Source organism: Phalaenopsis equestris, unplaced genomic scaffold (genome assembly GCF_001263595.1).
Source record: "Phalaenopsis equestris unplaced genomic scaffold, ASM126359v1 Scaffold000905, whole genome shotgun sequence".
NCBI lineage: Eukaryota > Viridiplantae > Streptophyta > Magnoliopsida > Asparagales > Orchidaceae > Phalaenopsis > Phalaenopsis equestris.
In genome coordinates, this window is record NW_018165344.1 from 168,606 (window position 1) to 193,290 (window position 24,685).

The 24,685-nt window shown below is 33.8% G+C and overlaps 1 protein-coding gene across 3 annotated transcripts in view; it reads right to left on the minus strand.

Annotated features, from left to right (window-relative positions):
- Nucleotides 1-16,229, minus strand: part of LOC110032278 (tubulin gamma-2 chain) — an 85,576-nt gene extending 69,347 nt beyond the window's left edge. For all 3 annotated transcript variants that reach the window (XM_020735853.1, XM_020735852.1, XM_020735850.1), the window contains exons 1-3: nucleotides 15,978-16,229; nucleotides 8,130-8,330; nucleotides 2,904-3,015 (exon numbers count right to left, since the gene is read on the minus strand). In XM_020735853.1, coding sequence (XP_020591512.1) covers nucleotides 2,904-3,015; nucleotides 8,130-8,330; nucleotides 15,978-16,106 — 442 coding nt within the window. In that variant the 5' untranslated portion in view covers nucleotides 16,107-16,229. The remainder of the gene's footprint in view (nucleotides 1-2,903; nucleotides 3,016-8,129; nucleotides 8,331-15,977) is intronic.
- Nucleotides 16,230-24,685: the final 8,456 nt, after the last annotated feature.

Here is a 24,685-nt window from a genome sequence, read left to right on the forward strand (position 1 = left end):
GAGACCAGTAGGATGCAGGTGGTTATTTACAATCAAATGTAAGGCAGACGGAAGCATAGATCGGTTAAAAGCCCGACTGGTTGCCAAAGGCTATACCCAGTCATACGGAATTGACTACCAAGAGACATTTGCCCCAGTAGCCAAACTGAACTCCATTAGAATCCTACTCTCCATTGCAGCAAACCGAGACTGGCCCCTTATGCAACTTGATGTCAAAAATGCATTCCTTAATGGAGATCTTGAAGAGGATGTATACATGGATTTACCGCCTGGTCTTGAAGAGTCCTTCCCTAGTGGCAAAGTATGCAAGCTCCAGAAATCTCTGTATGGTCTCAAACAATCTCCTCGTGCTTGGTTTGCAAAATTCACCAATTCAGTAATCAAGTGCGGTTATACTCAAAGCCAGACTGATCATACAATGTTCACAAAAAGATCTGAGAAGAAGATTGCTGTTCTTATTGTGTATGTTGATGACATCATTCTTACCGGTGATCATATTGAAGAATTGACAAAGCTGAAGAAGTTTCTAGCCCATGAATTCGAAATCAAGGACCTCGGAGACTTGAAGTTCTTCTTGGGAATGGAAGTTGCAAGATCCAAAATGGGGATAGCCGTAACTCAAAGGAAGTACACATTGGACCTATTGAAAGAAACTGGTATGCTTGGATGCAAACCAATAGACACTCCAATAGACCCGTATAAAAAGATTGGAATGGAGAATGATAGTTTACCTGTCGACAAAGGACGATATCAGAGGCTTGTTGGAAGACTTATTTACTTATCTCACACCAGACCAGACATAAGTTTTTCAGTAAGTATAGTAAGTCAATTCATGAACTGTCCTACTGAGGAACATATGGGAGCTGTCAACCGTATCTTAAGATACTTAAAGATGACACCTGGGAAAGGATTATTATTCAAAAGGAATGATAGTCAAAAGGTAGAAGTATTTACTGATGCAGACTGGGCAGGAGATATATCCACCCGACGATCAACCTCTGGGTATTGCACGTATGTATGCGGCAATCTAGTGACATGGAGAAGTAAGAAGCAATCGGTGGTCTCTCGGAGTAGCGCAGAAGCAGAATACAGAGCACTGGCACTTGGAATCTGTGAAGGAATGTGGATCAAAAGATTTCTCAAAGAGCTTGGAATTATGGGAGAAAATTCTATCAAGATGTTCTGTGACAATCAAGCTGCAATAAGTATCGCAAAGAATCCTGTTCATCATGACCGAACGAAACACATTGAGATTGATCGGAACTTCATTTCAGAGAAGGTGGACAATGGAATCATTGAATTGGTCTATACTCCTTCTAGAGACCAAACCGCAGACATTCTCACCAAGGCTCTCCCTAAGTCCAGTTTTGATGAGCTAACCAACAAGTTGGGCATGTACAATCTGTACAACCCATCTTGAGGGGGAGTGTGGAATTACGCTCATTATTATTTACTTTAATGTTATTTAGTACTTGCTATATTTTGTGATAGTATAAAAATAGTAATTCTTAATTATAGGTATTTATGTTTATTCTATAATTATAGGAATTACTTAATTGTAGGAAGATTTCTTTCCTTGTTTTATTTCTTGTAAACGCCTATTTATAGGTGAATTATCTATGTATTCATTGAGAAGAAAGTTATTCAAAAAAATTCACACTAATTATGTTATTATTTAAATAATTTAGATTCAAATAACTGAAATAAGAGAGATAATATAGCGTAGACAAAAAAAGAAACACAAGGGCAATGTATTTTATTTTATTTTGGTTTAAATGGATGTAGTGTAATGGTTTTTTCATTATTTACGGATTTAGATTATTTTTTTTAAATATATATATGTGTGTGTGTCTATATATTTATATTATATATATATATTTATTTATAAAAAAATATAAAGGTAATAATAGAAATTCTAATCATCGTCCAATTGTCCATTCTTGCCTTAAAAATTCCAAGCTTCTAGGTTAGGTCATGCCAATTTCAATTTTAAGATAAGTTCAAAAAATGATTATCATTATGAACATTTCTTTATTGAAACCAACATTAAAATAGCTCCTATGATAGGTGTATCATACTATACATCATTTATCTCTCGTGCTGACATTGGTTAAATTACAAATGAATTTGTATCTATTTTTCATAGCAAAGCAATGGGTTCTATAACCCATGCCATGACCTGCGTGCATATTATCTTCTAATTTTTAAATTACTATAATTTAAAAATATAAATAGACACTCGGTTGATGTTTAACTCACTCTAATAGTTGATAATTATTTTCAAGAAATCTCCCTTAGTTTAAATTTAGTTTTACAACATTGCTAACTATAGAAGATAGGTGTTCCCACTAAATGCATGTGAAGTTTGAGTTTTATCATGTTGAAAAAAAGGTGTGCTTGTGATTTGAACATAAATAAAATAATATAGTTTAGTTAGTCTGAGACTGTATGAAAATATGTTTTAAAAAAACTTGGAAGAAAAATGAAAGTGCATTATTTTCTATCTAATCGAATGTTCCCACCTTGATATTCTGAGCTGCACAGTGACAAAAAATCTCAACCGATTGAGAAATTCTTCCATCGATTCAACAATTTAGAAGAACATATGTAGCGCCAAGAAATCAAAACTGCCATATAAGATAACAGTCCTATGACTCTATGGTCAAGTCAAAGACAAGGATAAACTTTTACTAAGTCCTATAAAGGCTAATGATCTCACCATCGGTCTTAATTGTTTAAGGATCAACCGCATTTGACATTCATAAAACAATAACATTTGAAACTGGATAAAAATGCATGCATGTGTTTTAGTTGTTTCTCAAACATTCTAAAGACAACGAAAAAATTTAGACACGCAACATGAGAAGGAGCAGAACACGGCCAAGCAAAATAAAAGAGAGAACCTGAACCCGTCCCTCCAGCAATAGAATGACAAAGAACAAAACCCTCAAGACTGTCACTACCATCAGCTTCTCTATCAACCATATCCATTATATCATCTACTACTTGCTCTCCCTGGTTCAAATAGCAAATAAGTAATCAGCTGAACTAAATAAAGCATGTTGCAGTGAAAACATGACATTTAAAAGAGCTAATAATTTAGGCAATACCAATAGATAATTTATAAAATATGGACACATTAAAAACTTATGGTACTGTCAGATTTGATTCGCCTTACAACAAATTGTAGCTATTGTTTTTCAGTTTTTACCATTACCTATAATAAAATTAAGAATGAAATTAAAAAACTAAACATTCACCAGGGACAGCATATTTACAAAGAAAATTCACGAGGGACACATTCAAACTCTGATACTTTCAATACGGTTAATTGCATGCTATATGCTCAATCTATGAATTCTCATTCAAGTACCAGTACTACATGAAATTTATAAGAACGAGTTTGGTCTATAATTAAAAGTGATACAAGTACATGCTTACCTTCTTCAGCGTTAGAAAAAAATAAGGTTCCAACGCTAGTCTTTATCAAGGGTTTTAAAAAAAATTGGGAGCAGACAATAAGAAGATAAAGATGCCTTATAGAGGGCAAAAAACTGCATATGATTGTATCGCCAGCGCCATCAATTGGACTGACCAAAAATCACCACCGACAAGATGACTAAATTGTTTTGATCGAGGTAAGCCTTCAACGAAATCCAACGTCACCTGCTCTCATACCTTCTCCGATAATGTTAGAGGTCGTAGCAACCCCTCAGGCAACAAAGCCATGTACTTGTGTAGTTGGCACACATTACACCTTAAGACTGTCCTCCACATCTTTTCATTCACACCCAATATAACAGTGTTGCTACCCTTCAGTATGTTTTGAGGACACCTGAATGCCCCCTAATAGCGTTGTTATGGAACTCTTATAATAACTTCGGTATGTGTATTGAATTGTGGGGCAATAAATGACATCCCTGGTAAAGTAAAAGTTGATCATTCGGTGAATAATTGAGATAGTTATTCTCGCCATTCACTAAAGCCGACTGGATCTTGCTCAGTTTCTCATCGATCTCACATTCTTGCCTCAGGACCTCTCAATCTGAGACCAATGGAACTGACAATACCAACAATTGTGGTTCCTCCATCAGTCGTGATAAATAATTGGTAGCCTTATTCTCTAATCCCAGTTGATACTAAATCTCAAAATCATACCCCATAAGCTTAGATAGCCACATCCGATGTTCTCAATCACCATCCATTGTTCTAATGGAAATTTAAGATTGTGTTAATATGTGCATACTATAAAATATCCCCCCAACAAATAAGGTTGACGTTTCTGATTGGAAACACAATTGTTATTTGCTCCCACTCAAAAACTGAATTAATTATAGCTCTCACTACCGGCACTTAACTGAAAAAAACTGTTGTTGACACTGGATGAGAATTGTGCCATACCCATAGCCTGAAACAACCATCTCTACAATGAATTATTGGCTAAATTCAGATAATGTCAACACTGATAAACTCTTCATGGTCTTCTTTACCTTCTAAAAAACTTGAGTCGTCAATTCCCCCCAATTAAAATTTATCCTTCTTCAATTGCTCTGTCAACAATCACACAATCGATTTGTTACCCTTCTTACACTTTTGCTAGTATCATGTAAATCCCATAAATCCTCTCAACCTCTTCAAGGTATTGGGTAGTGGCCAGTCCAACATAACTGTCATATTTGATGAATCCGCCGCACCACATATCCAAAGTACTCCACCTTCGTTTGGCAAACAAACACGTCTTTAAATTAGCCTAAAGTTGGTGCTTAATGAGTACCGTCAACACCTTCAAGTGATCAATGTGGTCTTCTAAGAAAAGGATGTACACTAGGATATCGTCAAAGAACACCAACACAAACTTTCGAAAAAAAGGTTGAAACATCTTGTTCATCGGTGATTGAAATAGAATTGGTGCTTCGATGAGCCCAGATGCCATAACCAGAAATTCATAGTGAATCTCATGATTTTGAAATACAGTTTTGTGCACATCCGTCAATTGCATCTGAATCTGATGGTATCCTGACTTCAAGTAAATCTAAGCGAATACAACAGCCTCAAACAACTCGTCCAGTTGTTGATCGACCACCGAGATGGAAAATCTGTCTGGTATTGTTTCCTTATTCACTATCTGATAGCCCACACAGAAACGCCAACTCACATCCTTCTTCTTCGCTACCAAGTATGGGCTAGGGAAAGGGCTCACACTAAGCCTCCAGTGTCTCTCAAATCAATATTTTGATCTCATTCTTTTGTACATAAGGGTAGCATTATGGGTGCAAATTGATGGGAGAAAACCCCAGTCTCAAAGTTATTGCATGCTTGTGTTCCCTTTGATACAGCAATATGCGTAGCAACTAGAAAACTTCTGCAAATTATTGTAGGAGCAGTTGGATCAGTATCAGAGTATATGATAACTCAATGTCTTGTGTCTCTTCTATGTTATGCAACTCGATCAAGAATCCAAATCCTATGTCCTGTATTGCCCTAACCATCGTCTTGAGTGTCACTAAGGTCTTGCACAAACTAAGGCAACACGAGGCACCACAATTTTCCCTCCCTTCTGAAACTCTATTGTTGAAAGTTTCCAATTCATCTTAGTCTCCCAAAAGAACTGCAATCATTTCATACCGAATATCACTTCAATACTCCATAAATCCAATGAAAGAAAATACTTCATCACCAGAATACCTTGTAATGTCAAAATCACCCACCGGCACATTCTCCTGCTATTCTCCACCTATGGTGTTTCTATCATGACCCCAAAACTTCATGTGTCAAATATCTCAAGCCCCAATTACCACACTACTTGAGTCGAGATGACATTGTGGGTGAACCCCCAATCTACCAACACCACTTCGTCCTACTCTTCGATCCTTCGCTGAAGTTTCATAATGTGATTGATGTTAACCCTACCACCAAGTTCAATGAAAATTCTTTCACATCCAAATGAGGGCATCCTCCACCACAGCCTCCTCAATTGCCTCATCCCTTGCCTCCTCATCACACTGTGAGAACCTGCAGAATCCAGATTTTACAACGGTGTCCCGGAAAACTTCTCATCACACCAAAAACATAACCTCTTTGATCACTTCTCCTAAATCTATCTCTGTAAGGCATTTGATTGTTGCCCCCGATCGTGGCCCATTATTCATGTTCTGTGAAGTCTCCCTCTAGGATTACAGTTTTATCTTCAAGCAATTGCGTTAATTCCATAGTTTCCTCCAATCATTGTTGTCTCGGAAAACGAAGCACCGCTCAAATTTCTAGCATCAACCCTTTCAAGAAGTTTCCTTCCAACACTTCTTCTGAAATCTCTCGCTCAAACGAGCAGGTAACATTTTAAATTCCTATAATTTATAACACTCATCCTGGACCAATACAAAATATTACTAGTGTAAATCCCCTTCCTGTGTTGTTCTGAAATGCTTAAATAATCAATCATTAAATTCTTATCATGTTTTGATTGACTGGCATTGTTCTCTCCATTGATACCACGCTAGAGTTTTTCATTCCAAGCACAGGGCCTCCATCATCAATTTTTCTTCATCTGTCAACCCACTAATAACAAAGTATCTCTCCACGCGATGAAACCAACCATTGACATCCTCTCATCATCAGCTTTTTTATGTGTGAGTATCTCCACTTTTCTCAATCAAAGTGTGTTCCACCCATGAAGCAGGAGAAGAGTTCTCTTCCTCAACCCATATTGATTTCCCTTCTTCCATAAACCTAGCTCTCCCCATAATAAATTTGCCCGTTTTCCATAGGCTCCCGAATTGCCATCTGCCTGGAAGGAGGCCACAGCAAAAGACATTGACAAGGTTAGATGTAGCATTTGGCCGGTTTCCCGCCCACCATGATTCCCTATTCCAAGCAAAAATCCTTTGAATTGATCTTCTCCAGCCTCAAATCGCATGTCATCCCATTCCACCTACTGTCGCTCATTTCAACCGTCCGGATGTCACGCTATTTCTTTCAAGTGTTGTCACTCAAGTCTGCTCCCAGTTTCTTCACTTGAACCCGTAGCTCTAGATCGGTCTAAGGTCATGTGAATCCTTCTTGTTGATACCGCTCGCATCCGCTCCAGATGTCGTTGCTCGATACGCTACAAGCAGCGGCAATTTTGTGTGAAGCTCTAAGATCTTTTTCACCGTGAATCTGCCCTCCATGAACGAGAAACACTCTTTCATTTTATATCGGATTTGGTTCACCACTCCCTCTAATTTCTCCTCCAAAGCATCTAGTCATTACTCCCCGGACAATTTTTATCACAAAGGCAAAACTTGTGAACATCGTGATCCCATTGCTAGCTTTGCAATAGCTAGAATCTCAACTAGATCACAAGGTCTGGTCACAATTGTGTGTGGGACAATCCCGTTCTTGGCTTCCCAATTAGCTCAAATCACGATTGTATCGCAAGGTTCCGTGACAAAGGCAAGCATGATGGATCCTCTACACCACGGTCCCATCGATGGTTTCTCAACTAGCTCGAATCGCGACTGTATCATGAGGTTCGATCACGAAGTCATGCTTCACGGATCCTGTATGTCGCGATCCCGTCATTGGCTTCCCAACTAGCTCGAATTATGACATATCACAAGGCTCAATCATAAAGGCGAGTTTTAGCTGCAAATCCCGAAAGGAACAAAACAGCCCTACTCAATCGGTTCAACTCTGATACCAATTTGATAGGAACAAAATAAGTTTCTACACTGATTAGGGCAAAAATATATATTTTATTCCACCAGTATCAAAGAAAACAATATAAGTTAAAATATATAATAGATAAACACCTACAATTCGATAGATAGAGCTCTCCCAAACCCTAACTCCCAAAACTCTAAACAATAATAGCACATCCTAAAAAAGGGTAAAAAAAAGATAAATAAAACAAAATATTAAGCAACATATATCCTAAACAACAATAACTAGCAAATGACTAAATAGCCCTTTCAGCCTTGTGCCTAAAATAAGTCTTCATATTATTTGGCTGGCTCGGCGTGGCAGAAAGCGCCGTCGATGCCTATCAAACAAAAGCCTGACAACAAGAAAATGCAATAAAATAGCATGCATAATGAAGATTGGCTTAAGAGATATAAACTTCTTTGTTATTGAATAATGTCTTGAAAAACCTGGTGATAGCCGCTGGCCCAATTATTTCCAGCACCACCCCCATGATCTGAGAGAAATATGTTCTCATGATTGTAGAGATTTCTGTATTCACCATTTTGTATTTGATTAATAACTCTTGGTTCAAGGTCCATTAAGAGAGCCCTTGGGATATAGTGCTGATCATCAGCTTGATAGAAGAAAACATCCTTCCTGTCACCACCCTGAGGGATAGACAGAGATATAGAATCGTGTAGTTAAAGATCAAAAAAAAAAAAAAAAGGTTGTCGATTTAAAAATGAAAATCAGCAACAACAGATAAAAGATATTTAAGATTCAAAGAAACAATTCATACGAAAGACAATCAAGAATAAATGACATGGGTTGTTACAATATGTAACATAAAAGTTTCTCCAAAATTCCTAACATCAAATATCTACCAGCACAATAACGACATAAATGAACGATAAGCTAATGTTACACTAAACCCAGCAACTACACGTGTAAATATGAAAGTGGTAGAAGCATACAGAGGCAACAAAGATCAAGCCTTTATGGTATATGAATGCAACCTACAAGATCAAAGGAATTTTGCTTTTTTTGGATGTATTAAATCCACAAGATGGATTTACTTGTATCTAAAGGCTACATAATCTTGAGTTTTTCATGAATTCCTTTTCAGAATGCATACAGAGCTGGAGGAAAAGAAGGAACACTCCTACAACTGGTACGAAACAGTGATAAAAAATAATGCCTATCAATTTTACTCACAAATCTCGGTAGAATGGTCAGATGTTACATGTGGTCTCATAACCATGTATATAAAATTCTTCACATCACAAAAAGATTTATTTGAATAAACTCCGCAGAAAAATATTTTTTTACAACGTCTACCACCCAACCTATGATTGCTGAAGCATTAATCTGACAGATAACTTGCTTATTTATATATTAACTAAGCTAGCATTTCTGTGTTTTAAACTTGGGCACTAGCACTTTCTCAGAGGGCAACTTCGGGGTCAATCTCTAAATTCTATTTCGATGTTCAAATAAGTGAATGGGCGACTAACCTTATCTGATGACTATTTTCCTGTATTCCCCTCTGACAATTGATCCACATAAAATAATTTTCAGGGCACAACAACAACAGTGTAGAAAATATAATACCAAATAACAATAGCATGATTTAAATCATTTTTTTATGAAGTGGTAGCTTTAATAACTCCCAACTCAAGAACTATTCTCAGCCAAAAAACATAAGTAAAACAATCATAAATATTTTCTAGGGTAAATATTGTATGAATACAAAAATTTCAGTAAACATTGAGAAATAGGATTTTGCGTACATTATGGGTGTAACCGAGTTAAGTCAACTTGTGAGCCAGCTCAGGCTAGGCTCCATAAATGGCTCATCAGTTGAACTTGATGAGCAAATAAATCAAGCTTGAGCTAGCCCCAACTCTACTGATCAGCTTGCAGGTTGGCATGTTCAAGAAAATTTTCATATAAAATGCACTTAAAATATAATTTAATTCAAGGGTTTAAGTAAAAAAATTTACTGATAATATATACAAATTATATCCTTATTCCTTATCTCAAGAGATTTATTATTATTTCTTCTCCAATTTCAATTTTTTGTCATTTTATCCTGATAAATGAGCTGGCATATGTACTGACTTGAACTCGTAGAATTGAGCTCAAAGTCAAAGTTGATCATTATTCAAGCTCAGCTCAGGAGTGGCTCGAGCTTCACTCCACTCATTAACACTCGATCATCTACACGTACAGATTGATAGAAAACAATCAAAGAATCAAACCTACCAGATTGAGCTTTAGAACAGATGGTTACAAAAGTTTAACAGCAAATCAAAGCATTATAGAATTTGAACTGTGTGGATCCTGATTTGTTTATTCATGGCATGTAACTTATGTTAGAACCTTTCAGCACGTGCTAGTGTGATAAAAATAATTTTAGAATACAAAGTTCATCCTCATGACCTATCAGCTTACCTTTAGGCCAAATTGTACAAAGGATTAAAAGGAAAACCAAGAACCTGAAATGAAACTAGACAACATCCTTGTTGAATTTCTCTTTTGTAGAATTCACCTTCACCAAACCAACTACTACCAATAAATGCTGATTTGTGTGTTGATAGCAAGCACTTTTATATCCTGTTCTTTTAGTTTAGTTCAAGAAATATGTATTTATCTATTTATTTAAATTGAGATGTTTTAAAGATAATTATCGAACTAGTCTGCTGGAGTATTCAACAACAAGATAAGATTAGTTGAAGAAGATAGAGAATTCTAGATCTATTGTTATCGCTACCTCTAGGAGAAAGATGAAGGATGCCAAACAGTATATGATGCAGAATTTTCCTTCTGGTTTCCTACTGAAATTTTCCTCCCGTTCAATATATGGCATGAATCGGGTCTCTACAGTCTTTCTGAGACTATATGCATCAACTAGGACCATCCACAACTTTAGCTGAATTGCAGCAACCCTGTGTTTCACGTGAACGTCTCTTGCCTTCTGTATCAAAACCCAACTAGAGATTTCCTTATTTACCAGTAATCCATTGCAGCTGGAAAAAATCATTATGTGGGGATTGCTTAAGCTAGATCTTTTTAACTTAAGTTTTCTTCTTTTCCCTGAAATTTGGATTGGAAGATTGTTTTTCTAATTGGAATTGAAGTATGATACATTGAAATTTAGAGAGATTTTTAGTAAATCTTGGAGGATTCCAATGAATTACTTATTTTGGGTCCTTTAGGCTATAAATAGGACTCCCAAGGCATGCCAAGATAAATGGCTTTGTATGGTAAAATAAAAATCAATCTTTTACTCCAACAATATGTCTATCGTCGGAAGTGCTTTGTTGTATGTTGATGCTTTGAGTGTTAAGCAACTCTTGATGACTAGTGTTAAGGATGAGTCTCCTAGTATCGTTGTAAAGCTTGGCTCTCCCACTGAATGATTGCTTTAATTTTTCTTTCTATCAATTAAATTAGTGTTGGTGAATGTGTGTGAATGAACTTTCGCTAAGTTTGATAAGTGGTAGATTCATTTTTTTCATATTCAATTCGAGTTTTTAGGTGATGGTGATTACTATATTATCGTTTAAAAAAAAATAAATATTTGCCATGTTTGCAACAAAGATGACCAATGTTTGCCAAAAATTGAGACTTCGTAACCTTTGCAACCTACGAGTTGTCTTTTGTGCATTTCATGTTGCATCTTATTCTGAGTTATAATATGCCCTACATTAAATTGATATCATAGCGTATTGTTGTGCCATCAAATCAACTAAAATAAACTAGGGCATAATATTTGGGTCTATATATGTGTGTATATATATATATAAAGATATATATATGTAAGTTTATGTACGTATATGTATGCATCTGTACGTGTGTGTGTGTTTGTGTGTGTGTGTGTGTGTGTGTGTGTGTGTGTTTGACAGATCAAGGTCCTAAAAGAAAACAACATAAAAATTCGGAGGATCAAATTACATACCCATATTCATGGGAGGCATATCAAAATAAAATTTTTAGAATGGAACAATAAATTGGAATACTTCTTTGATTACCAACTACTTGATTTTGAAATAATTGAATATGCAAAATCTAAACAAGTAGGTTATGCTCAATTATTTCGGCAAAATATTGTAATTGAACTAAACCCTACATGGACAAAGCTAAAACAAAAGTTTAAGAATCATATATGTCCTAAGAAAAAATATGGATGAATTAAATAATCACTTTAACATTTATAAATAATGAAATTCTAGATAGTCTAATTTATGATAGATTTAAAGATCTTGCAACGCATCGATACTCTCTTGTTATCATTTTGTGCATTATTAAAAATCTTAGGCAAGAGCTAAATTCTCCCATAGCTATATTTTAACTAGAACCCTAAATGAAATTTTAACAAAATTTTTTAATAGTGAAGCGGATGACAAAGGATTTGTTAGTAATATCTCACACAGAAATTAACTCTCTTAAAAAATTACTTACCTTCTTCTCCCAAACCTATCAAACCTACATCAACATAAGAACAATGCTTAGTTAAATCAAATAATATTGAAGAAATGATGATTCGTGAATATTCTTTCAATGATACCAAAAATGTAGAAGATAACTTGGAGTTAAAGTACAAGTTTGCAATTGATGATATACCCTTTAAATCTACACCTATGTTAAAATTTGTTCATGAAGGAGCCTAAAGTTAAGCAAGAGTTACAAGGTGAATTTGAATTTAACTTTAAGAATGAGATAAAGTTTGGCACTAAGCTTGTATTAGAAATTGAAATTGAAATTGAAATGGAACATATGGTTGTATGTTAACCTAAATTAGAATATACTACTCTTGAATGTGGTCATAAACTATTGATAGAAAATGAACATTTTTTTAAATATAAAGCAAATTTTCAAATTGAAATTGAATCTCTCCTAGAACATGAAAATAAGCAAAAAATAAACAAAACAAATACATATTGTAGTTAATGGTAAATTAAACAAATGACTCATACCCTAATGTAATTTAAAACAAAGATATTTATGCCAACCAAACTAAATCTTATTTTATATTCAATTCTTGGATCCTAGACTTACAGTCAGTTCAAAAAGAAGTTATTATGAATCCTAGACTTACAGTTCAAAAAGAAGTTATTATGAAAAAAAAAAAAAATTGTATTATTCTTTCAATAAATTTGTCGACAAGGAATGCCAAACAAAATATCAAACTTTATACTTTCTTCTATTTAGATAAATTGAAAAATGCATAAATTATCACCACCAATATTTAAGATATTTTAGTAGCTTTCTTCAAAGAGAATGTTCTTCCATATAGACCTATCATTTCTGTATGTAACGGCTGCTTTAACTTTTTTCTTATCATCTCATCATCTAAGAATATATTATAAACCATTATTACAATTCATTAGAAAGTTTATTGCATCTTAAAATTTTAAATACTTGTTTCAAGATATTTCCAAGAAGAGATTTGTAGAAAACTAACTGTCCATAGAAACTATAGGCATATAGGCCATTTGAGGTCACTTTTATATTTTATTTTGTATATCCTTTGATTTTATTTTGGTTTGTTCCTGGTTTTATTTGAAATGAAACATATTTGATATGTTAAACTATATTTTTTATGTTTATAGAATATCGTATAAATTTATTTATGCGATGATGGTGGTGATCATTGATGAAATAATGGCAATAGCTGGTAACACAATGATGGTAACAATAACAGTTAAGCCAAAGGTGGAAAGCCGCAGCTTGTGGTGGCCGATAGAAACAAGCTAAGATAGTAGGAAACGACTAGTAATAGTGGTAATTGTCTTTAAACACTCAAACACCTAAATTTATTTTGACTGTTTTTAAAAACAAGCCAATTTATTTTAAAAAATATAAATATATGTGAAATTATTTTTTAAGTAAAAAAGTTAAATTAAAAAAATAAAATAACGCCAAACAGATTCTTATTGATGATGTAACTAAAAAAACATATGAAATTTAAATAAGGCAATTGTAAGTTAGAATCCTGAAAGGTTCTTACATGGATAGTTAAGAGATCAATTGCAAGACAAATAAAACAATATAAAATCATAAAATGTATTGGAATAAATACAAATAAAATTCAAAACACGGATGTATTAGAATAAATATAAATAAAATGAAAATACCAGATAGCTCTTGTACTATTCTAATTTTTAATGTCTCTGATTTGACTTTATTTCATTAACTCGCTAGCAATGCAGTGATTTTTCTCTCTTTTCACCTCCTCATTATGAATTCACATCAAATATCTTACCATGCATATCTGTTCATGACACTCCTGAAGCTAACTTACATGCATGCCCAGTATTGATAATGGATACTACAAGTTTTTTGTGCTTGATATAATAGAGTTATTTGTTATGATTCATAGATTATATTGCAAGAAAATAACATTTGTTTCCCAGACATACATGAAAAAAGTCAAATACTGAAATCATCCAAGTTGAAATTTTAAAGCCAGTTAGAATGATAAAGAGTTCCTGACATTTTCTATTGTGGTTTTCTTTTTGTTTCAAATATTGCAGTATTATTTGTTTTCCTTCAATGATTTTTTATTTCTCAGAATTGTAGTAATCAGCAATATCCAGAATTGCAGTAATCAACAGTGTCCTAACGCATCATAATATAAAGCTATCATTGCCAAAATCTAACTCGCCATCAACATTGGAAATATTAGCACCCATTTTTTAAATCAAGCAAGGTACATGACTCACTTCCTAGATACAAGCACCGACACCTATGTGTCCTTTCTTCCTAGCTATTGATCCGAACCAACACAACCACTAAGTGCAGTCTCAATTTTCATTTAACCAGTCGGATCTAGGGGCCTTATTTTAGGGTTTTACCCTAGTAGGTTGACTTTCCCTTTTTTATATAAATAGTGATATGAGACTTCTATAAGGGTGGATTTCAAGTTTCATAAAATTTGCAAATAGGAATTCTTAGTTTTCTCGAAGATTGGACTATTGTATCCTCCTCTTTCAACTGATGATATGAGTAAACTAGTTAAATGCCCATTAAGAATGATATTAAAATGCTAAACATATGGTAGTGATGTTAGATACATCATTTATGTGTATGTGATCGTCACAAAGATTGTTATTTGTTTGTTTGTTTGAGATCACCAACAGAGGTGTTGAGGCTATAGAATATGCTTTCAAATGGTGAATGGAAGCACAACTTGAATAGATGGGTGCTCTGATGTTGAGAACTCATAATAAAGACAAATTTCTTGTTATACTATCCAAACTAGCATACTGAGAATATGCACACAATGGTTATTAAATTATGGGGACATTTAGCCTTATGAAATTGCTAATGTGTATGTTAAGACCAGCACTAGCATGAGACCCCTTGTCAGAAGGGTGAGACATTGGATTTGATGGTTTCAATTGACTCAGATCTCCATATAATCATGGTTGAGAAGTGTTTCCATTGTAGCAGAAGGAAGCACGCTCTAACGACGGAGTGCCTATGAGGATGAGATTCTTCATGAGTACATTTAACAAGCATGGGCTTATTCAGGGTTGTCATTATGTTGTTCATTGATTGATTCCCATACTTCATACGTATCTTATTTTCTATGAACCTTATAATAACAATAATACAAAAAATATTGAAGTGTGATTAAGTACATTTAACCTTATTGAGCACATGATTCATTTATAGATGTATATTATTATCGTCACATATTGTAGTGGACATATTTTTCATTGAAATTTGATAAGCATGCCCTCTATCTTTCATGCACCGTAACTTTTAATGCCCATAGATTAAAAGAAGCATATTTCTGAGCTTTGAACTTGCCAAATTAATTAGAGGAGGAACAACTTCTAGAGAGCTAATAGTTTGCTCAGCACTTTATAATTATTTTCCAGATTGTTATCACTGTAGTACTGATTGGGACAGCGATCAAATAATTACATTTGAGTTATGCAGCAAAACCCGACAAGTTAATCGTGATGGATTATTCTTCCAGTTATGCGTTTTTCTGACTATCATGTTGTTACATTCAACATTCGATTGTGAATGCTATATTGAGGGCATAACTACTACTCTTCAGTTCACCACCCTTAACTAAAGCCTTCCCATGTTTTCCACGCAACCATATGATCATTATTCAATTTTCTAAAGCCCGTCGAAAACCGCTAAAACCAAAAATTTATACGCCGATTCTTTGACTTGAAAGAATTCACTGCAGAACGATCAAATAAAAACATACAAAGTAATTTCCCCTTAAGTAAAACAGGAGGAAGACAGCAAGGGACCGAATAAGAGCGAAAAAAAATGGGAAAACGTGCCTGAGTAGCAAAATCCTCGAGCAGTCCGTCAGGGCCGATGCCGTGCTCAACGCATAGCTGCTTCCAGAACTCCATTCCAATCTGATTCCCGCATTGCCCAACCTGGATGGTGATGATCTCTCGTGGCATTTTTTCCGATTGCAGGAATTATGGTTGTGAGTAAACGGCGTAGGGTTTCCGATCCTTCCTTCCCAGATTCAGACGCAGTGACAGAGGCCCAGTGAACTCAGCTTTCTTGCAACATGGCAGAAGACCGGACTGGAATGTAAAGTTTGACCTAATAATATATGATTTATAAAACAATAAAAATAATAATAATTAGTTTAAAAAAAAATCAAATATCAAAATTCATTTTAATATTTTAAATACATGTAATTAATTAAAATAATAATGAAACATGTCAATGGTAAAATCAAAGGATGTACAACCCCTACCTTCCTAAGTATTGATTAATTTGTGCTTAAATAATATAATCAATTTTAGAGTTTATTTGATTTAACATGTTGAGCATATATATTCTATTGTGAGCTAAAAAATTCATTATAGTAAGAAGTTTATGTCCTAATTTTGTATTAAGAATACACAAATTAACATATAAAAGAAAGAAAGTAATGAAGATATCAAAATTTTTATGTGACAATCCAAAAAATAATATGGGTCAATCTAGGCAAACCAATCCACTATATTATTTTATATTAAAAAAAATTGCTTGTTGAATATGAAATTTTCTTTTGGAAATACACGCCTCCAGAGTTAGAGCCACGAGAAGGAGAGGTAGAGAGATAGGAAACTTGCTAGTGAATTATCTGTAGAGGGGCCGGAGAAAACTTCCTTAGGTCGGGGGTCCATTTGTTCATCATCGAAACTCCTATTTATATGAGGTCTTCTTATACAATTATAGAAGAGAGAGGCTGATATGAGCGGTCAATCGGTCAGTTGTGTTTGATCAGCCTTTAGGGAGCTTCAGAGGTTGGGATTGTATATAGACTTGCTGACTAGTTCTCTAAGGACGGACTTGATCGGCCTGTTGACCTTTCAGATGATCGGTTCAAATCATGCTTATTGAATTTAATGTTTTGATAGTTGTGTCATCATCCTTACTTATTCAATTGCTTTGAGATTTTTGCTGACAATACTTGGTGTCTTTATATTAGTTTGGCTTGAAAATAGATGGGGTTGGATCATTTGGTAAGTTGATGGAGGATTCAGTCAATTTGGGAATTTTGAAGAATTTGGGTCAAAAACATGATGTGGCATTAATGTGATTTTGGATTTGAAGTTCAAAGGGCCTTGGATTTGAAGTTTGTTTTAAAATTGGAGTAAGTTTAGGGTTGGGGTTGATTTCGATAATTTTGGGAAATTGGGGAAAGCTTAGGGTTATGAAGGGGTAGTGTGAGTGTGGAGAGTAGGAATGGTGAGAAGACAACCCTAGGGCTTGATGATCCTATGAGAACTCTCTTTGAACTCCCTCATGACCTCCTAAGTGTTAGAGGTCAAAAACCACACATATGAAACTCCACAAAGAGCAAAGAAGTAGTTTTAGTCTCTAAAATGAGATGGGTCCTATTACTAAGGGTTCTAGGTAGTCAAAGGGAAAGCCTTATGGCTATATCCTAAGTTCTAAGAGCAAAAGTAGACCTCACCAAAAATGAGGTCAACATGAGTAAGGAGGCCTTCGAGTTGGAGAACATGCCCAAGGGCACCGGGAGGATGTGGCTCGGGTTTGACAAGCAGTTTGATCAACTGGATCAATCTTTATATTGATATCTATAGGCAAGCAGTTTGATCAACTGGATCAATCTTTATATTGGTACCTGTAGACGGATGCGAACAGGAGCATGCCCCGTGATGTTGATTCTTTGGTATAACTGTAAAATGTGAAGTATGTGATTATATGTTTAATCTCCTTATAGTGATTCTCAATTTGCAACAAAGCCAAAAACTTGATCCAAAGCAAAGGCTAGCTAAATCTTTCACTATGAAGCAAAAAAGAACACAATTATAATATTTAAATATGAGATACTACGCAAGTATACATATCGTTATCAAGTAATATAAGACTTTTTTATTAAGCTCTGAATATGAAACCACATGGAGAATAGCAGTATGCACATTATAAATTTAGAAATTTCAGATTACAAAAATCTACTTCAAAAAATATTATTACTTAAACTTAAGATACTTAATAGGAATGAAAATTCAATTCTATTTGTAATTTTTGGATTTATGAAAATAAAGTAAGCAACTAACTAACTTAACTAAATATTTATAAGATGACGACAATATAAGTAAAACATTTTTTTCCTTATCATGAATCAGTAATAAGTGTAAAAATTCTATTTTGGGAGTATGATAAATGTGTTGTGTTAAATATGAGCAATTATATTCGTTACCCTTACTAGAGATGCTATAAAGAACATTAGTTAATCTATAGTTTGAATAGTCTTGAAACCCGGTTAGGTAGGGAAGATACCAGCTCTCACTCTAAAGTTCCCTCTTCTACCTCCACCTGGGGGCTAACACCTCGTATCAAAACCTAAAACTATAAATCAAATGAGGGATTTAGTCTGTTACTCTAAAGTCCTCTAATTCTACACACTTACAAAGTTTATTTCCCTATTTATTTGCACTCAAACATGTGAAATACATTCTCATTCATGAAATCAATATGTGATTTTAACCATTTGTTGACTGAGAGAATACATCTCGAATCTTACATGTTCTCACAATAGGTGTTAACATCTTAATTGGTCAATTCAAGAGGTAAATGAAGTGTAATGTTTCAAATCATCACAACTTATTCCAACATTGAAGTCTAATACTTCACACAACATCCTTTAAACACTTAATCACTTATCATTTTAAGGAAAAATATAAATAAAACTACTCAGAATCCATGGAGAAAATACAACCACACATGAGTTTAAAAGTAGAAATCATGCACTCAAACAAGAAATCTAGATTAAAACCATGTTTAGTCATAAAGAGAAACACTTATCTTAAATCCTCTCCACCAAATGTTTTGAAGCTCCATTGAACTTTCTTCCTTCACTCACAATATAAACTAACACTCAAAATAAAAAAGAAAAAGGCCAGCGACGGCGACGACTACTTGATGAATGATGGCTGTAAAATTTGATGGGTGGTTGGCCTCTTCTCTTGGATAATCTAAGTCTATTCTTATGAAAAATTCAACGGGTGTCTTCGTGTCTCTTCAAAAAGGTGTCTCCATTCAATGAATCTTCTAGAAGTTGCCGCCTCAAAAGCCAATTGAATAAATTTTTGTGTCCATGGGATATTTCTCACGTTTTTACCAAGGGTTGCTTCAAACAACTCTTTAAAAATATGTTTAAATTCAATGAATCATCAAATAATTACTTCTAGCGCTTAAGCGCGGGGTACTTGATGCTTGGTGGGCTCTCTGGCACATAAGCGCGAATACTGGGCGCTTAGGCGTCTCAGTTCATTTTGCACCTTTCTTCATTTTTGCTCCAAATTTGACCATTTTTCACTCTTTTTAAAATTTGACCATTTTGCACCTTTCTTCATTTTTGCTCCAAATTTGACCATTTTTCACTCTTTTTACATTTGATTGTACCTGAAATTGTACCTGAAATAAAAACACACAAATAACTTTCATTAAAATGCAATATCTCAAAAATAGGTATAAAAATGTGTATAAAAACACTATATATTTTAGGTATATCAAAATCTCTCAAACTTAGATGTTACTTATCCTCAAGTGACCCTTCAATCTTTAAAAACCAACATAAGTAGATGATGTATATTGAGTTTCTTTAGGAGTTAATAAGTAGATGATGTATATGAGTTTCTTTAGGAGTTACTAAAATTTTGATCTATAAATATAGTAGTCCAATTTTGAAAACTTAGAGTTTAAAAATTTCCAACTTAGAGTTTAAAAATTTTAAAAGTTAAGAAATATGAAAATATGAGTTTCTATTTAATTCAGAAACATCTTAGATTCTCCAAATATAGAGCTTATGCATTTTATCATCTCCACTTAAAAATTTTTTATTAAGCATATAAGCATTTTTTATTAAGCATAATTTTACTTACCATATTATATCCTTAAACTTAAGAGTTTCTTAAGTCTTATACTTTAAAAAGATCAGATGTGAAACTAACTTTTGATTAGACACTAATCATTAAGCTTCTACTCCCTCTTTCAATTTTTTTTTTATTTTTTCTTTCTCTTTTCTTTTTCTTTTTCTTTTCTTTTTCTTTTCTTTCTCTTCTTCTCACGCAAGGATTACTATATCTAGACAAGCCTTAAATAATTTTGAATTCCACTCTTCCTTTCCTAAAGTAAAGAGATGATATTTTCCTTTCACTTAAAAACATAATAATAGTTTTGAAAATTAATTTCAATAAAAGAAATTTAATTTTTGAAAATAAAAGTCTAAATCTTCTAAATTTTCAAAAATTTAATTTTTCCTACTAAAGATAGTTACACTATATTTAACATTCTCCACACTAAAAATTTTAACTGTAAGTTTTTCTTCATTACTATAAATTTTAACTAAATTCTCTTACTCATTTCTATATTCAAAATTTTACTTCCCTAATATAACTTCATATACATAATCATTTTCTTATTTGTAGCACATTTGAGATTAAAAACTTTTTAAGTTCTTTAGAAAAATTTTCACCCCCCCCCCAAACTTAAAATTTTATAATAGAATAAAACATTTTAGCAGCATATATAAATAGACAGAAATGAAAACTAAAAATAACATGCTTGCAGAAAACTAAAAATAACATGCTTGCAGAAATTTTTAATATCTTAAATATGTAACTACAAAAAATTAAAAACAGGAGTAAAAATTAAATTGATCAAATTTTAATTTACTTAACATATAGAGATTCATCAGACTTCTATGCAGTGGAGTATAACATAAAAGCAAACAAACACACTAACAAACATACACAACTGCATCATAAGGAAAAATAACTGGTAGTAAGTTGAAAATTTTAAACAAGCAACTTTTAAGTTAAAATTTAGCTGGATTCTAAATCTTTCTAAGATTCCAGAATTAAGTTCAACACAGACTAACTAAATACATTAAACAAAACAATTAATGCAATTACTAACACACAAACATAATAACTACTCATAAAACACAAATACATCACAGTAGGTGTACGAAACAAAACATAACAAAAACTAACAGCTTCAACAATCAAAATTAAAAGCATAACAAAAAGTAAAGAATACCTGTACCATCCAAAGTTCATAACAACACATGAACTAAAAACAAAAAAAAAACTATAGATCCAAATTAATCATCCTCATCCTCTGTATCACTCTCATCACTATGCTAAGTAGCTGTGGGCTCGTATGTTGGATATCTGAGGTATTGAGGAAATACAACATCCTGGTTACCTCTCATAAGGTTTTCCCATATACCTCTCATAAGGTTTTCCATAGCTAAGTTGAATTTACCCTCATAATCACTATGTCTCTTCATATACCCATCCATATGCTCTGCAAAATGTTCTAAGTTTAATACCTTATATGTAATGTAGTTGACATTGTCCAAAGTCCTTTGTAATAACTGTGATTGAGAATCAGATCCAGAAGTCTAGCCCCATGATGTAAAGGCATGTGAAGTAAAAACTCATGACATCGAAGCAGCAGAATTACTAGAGAATCCACTCCTCCAGCCAAAAATAGAAGGATGTGAATAAGACTTCACATTCACACTAGTAATAAGCTTTAGTGGCTGTAAGATCTCCTCCCAGTTATCAAATCTAACTCCAGCCTACTGATCCCAGCCTGCTGATCCCGAAATTATATAGTTGTGTAAAAATTATATAGTTGACTTCGCTACACAATGGTGCCAAAAGTTTGATACAATATTTTATGAATTAGAAATTTAAGCAATAGTATTGGGATTCTACACAAGTATACGTATCGTTATCAAGTAATAATAAACTTTATATTTAAGCCCCAAATATCGATCCTACGGGGAAGTTTTAAATTTGAAATGACAAATTTACTAGGAAATTCACAGAAAGTCAAAACAAAATTACTGTCACTAATTTCGAATATTGAGATATTATCATAACTAAATTATTTAACTACTAACAAAACTGAAATATAAAGTTTAAACAGTAATTATTAAACTATTAAACTATGTTTATGTGATTAAGATTTTTTATGTGAAAAAGCATCTTTCCCACTACAATGAGGTTTTGGTAAAATGAGATGAGATAAATAGTTTAAATATGTATTGTGTCAAATAGGAGTAGTTTTAGTTCTCTACTCTGATACAATGTTATAGAAAATCATTGGCTAATCCCATATTTAGTCCCTAAATTCGTCGCTAAGCTAGGAGGATACTAGCTCCCACTCTAGAGCTCCCACTTCCCTTCATCCGAAGGCTAACTCTCACTTTAGTTTTTAAACACTAAGATCGAATTGAGGATTTTAGTCTGTCACCCTAAAGATTCTTCAATTCTACACCCAGCAAAGTATATTTCCCTATTTATTTGCACTTAATTCCATGAACAAAGTTCTCCTTTATGGAATCAAACGTGATCCTCACTCTGTTGTAAAACTCATACTTCATTTCCCGGATCATATGTTTTACAACATATTTTAACAATTCAATTGGCCAGATCGAAAAGTAAATTAAGTTCGGAGTTGAAAAATCATCACAATTTATTGTATATTTTAATATTGGCACATCCATATTATCTCTTCATTTCACCATATCTCAGAGTAGGGAGAAAGATAAAGTAAACTATACAGACTTCATGAGAAAGATACAACAAAACACAAATTTTATATATAAAGAAAGTTCATACAACACTAATAAATAAAAAACATTTATCTAAAATTCTTTCTCAAAACAAATCCCTTCTAGCCTCTTCTAGAAAATGAAGGAAGAATAAATTTCTCACTTTTTTCCTTCTCCAACACTCTTAGAGAAGAATTCACACTTAATCTCACTACAAAACTCTAAATTATAAGAACAATAGACTATAAATGGTTGTGGAATGAAAATGGAGGAATGTGTGATGTGTAGAGAGTTGAATTGGGGCAATGAAATGTCACGAAGAGTCACTTTTTTTGATCAATTTTGACCCCAAATAAAGCCTAGAGTTGGTTCTCCAATAGGTGCCTCCAAAAACTCTTTAAAAAGAGTCCTGATTTGTCGAATCTTCTAGAAACATGGGTTGAACCAACATTGGCGTCATCGGCGCCCATTCTGGTGCCAGCGTTCCACTATTTAATTTAATGCTCTCTGTCAAACGGCGCCGTCGACGCTGAACAAATTTTCAACTTCTTTATTTTTGTTTCAAATTTCATCCTTTTTTCTTATTTTTTTACTTCAAGTCCTAAAATTCAACAACCTGCGAGAAAATATAAAAAAAAAACATTCTATTAAAGTGCAATATCACCAAAAATGCGTAAGTGCAATATCACCAAAAATGCTAAAGTGCAATATCACCAAAAATGCGTATAAAATATGAGTTTAAAAATGCATATATTTTTGGTTTATCATCTGCTCACATAAAAAATAGATCAAGGATGCAAATCCCAAACCTGCAGTAGTAGTAATGACGGCTGAACTGGTAATAACTCCATGAATCAAAGCCCCAATATCAATAGGCTTGAACTGTTGAATGCATTAGTTTAAGGTTGCTCGATCTCGAGTCACTTCAATCAAATGATTTGTAGGTAGCATACGAGCATAAATAAAATAATGCCATGAAATAATGTCATGCCTTTGCAGTGGCATCCAATTTTGAAGCATAAAAGTTTACTCTTCTTTCATGTGTTATCTTCCATAACCATCTTCCAGCAGTCAAAGATGAAATAATCTTGTCTAACTCCTCCTCAATAGGACTATAGTTCTAATAAAAACACAAAGTACTCGGGGGAAAATGATAAAACTTATTAATTACCTCATAGAAAAAAAAGGCATTTTCTTCCCCCTCACCATGACTCCTTCATCAGCTTCAGCGAGATTCGCATAGAACTCTCGCACAATAGAAATCACTGCAACAACAGAAAAATAACATAATTGCTCCCACTGGCGGCGAACAATCAAATCTTCCACGGCTCCTCCCGGACTTGATTGCAGTGCATCACTTTATCAATCCTAAGCTCTCGAACTGACAAACTTGTATGAATTGAATGGAGCCTTCTCCTTACTTCTATTCATTTGCAGTGACATTTCTAAAAAATGTATAAAATTAAAAATAAATTCCACATTCAACTTCAAATCACTAAACTAAACTCTTAAAAGCTTAAACTAACAAATCCATGCCTTTTCCATAGTTTTTTCTCAAATCTTCACTATGAATAGTGATTTTCGGGTATCTCATGAATGTGCTCAAAATACATAATAAAAATAAAAAAATTTTGCATTGAAGTGAAGCTCTTACCTTAAATATAGCAATTCTTGCTCCAAATCACCAAGAAATCTTCAAACATGGTGAGCACTAGCTTAGAAATCGCGAATGACCTGAGGAAGAAGATGAAGCGAGGTACGAAAATGGTGTTTTCAGAGCGATTTTTCACTTAAAATTGTTTGCAAATTGGTTTTTGTCAACCGGCGCTTAAACATAAATGGTTCGGCCCTTAGGCGCCTATCTCTTAGTTTAGGCAGCACTTAAGCGCGGGTCTCGACGCTTAGGTTCCAGTGCACAAATTTTTATTTTTTTGATTTAAGTGA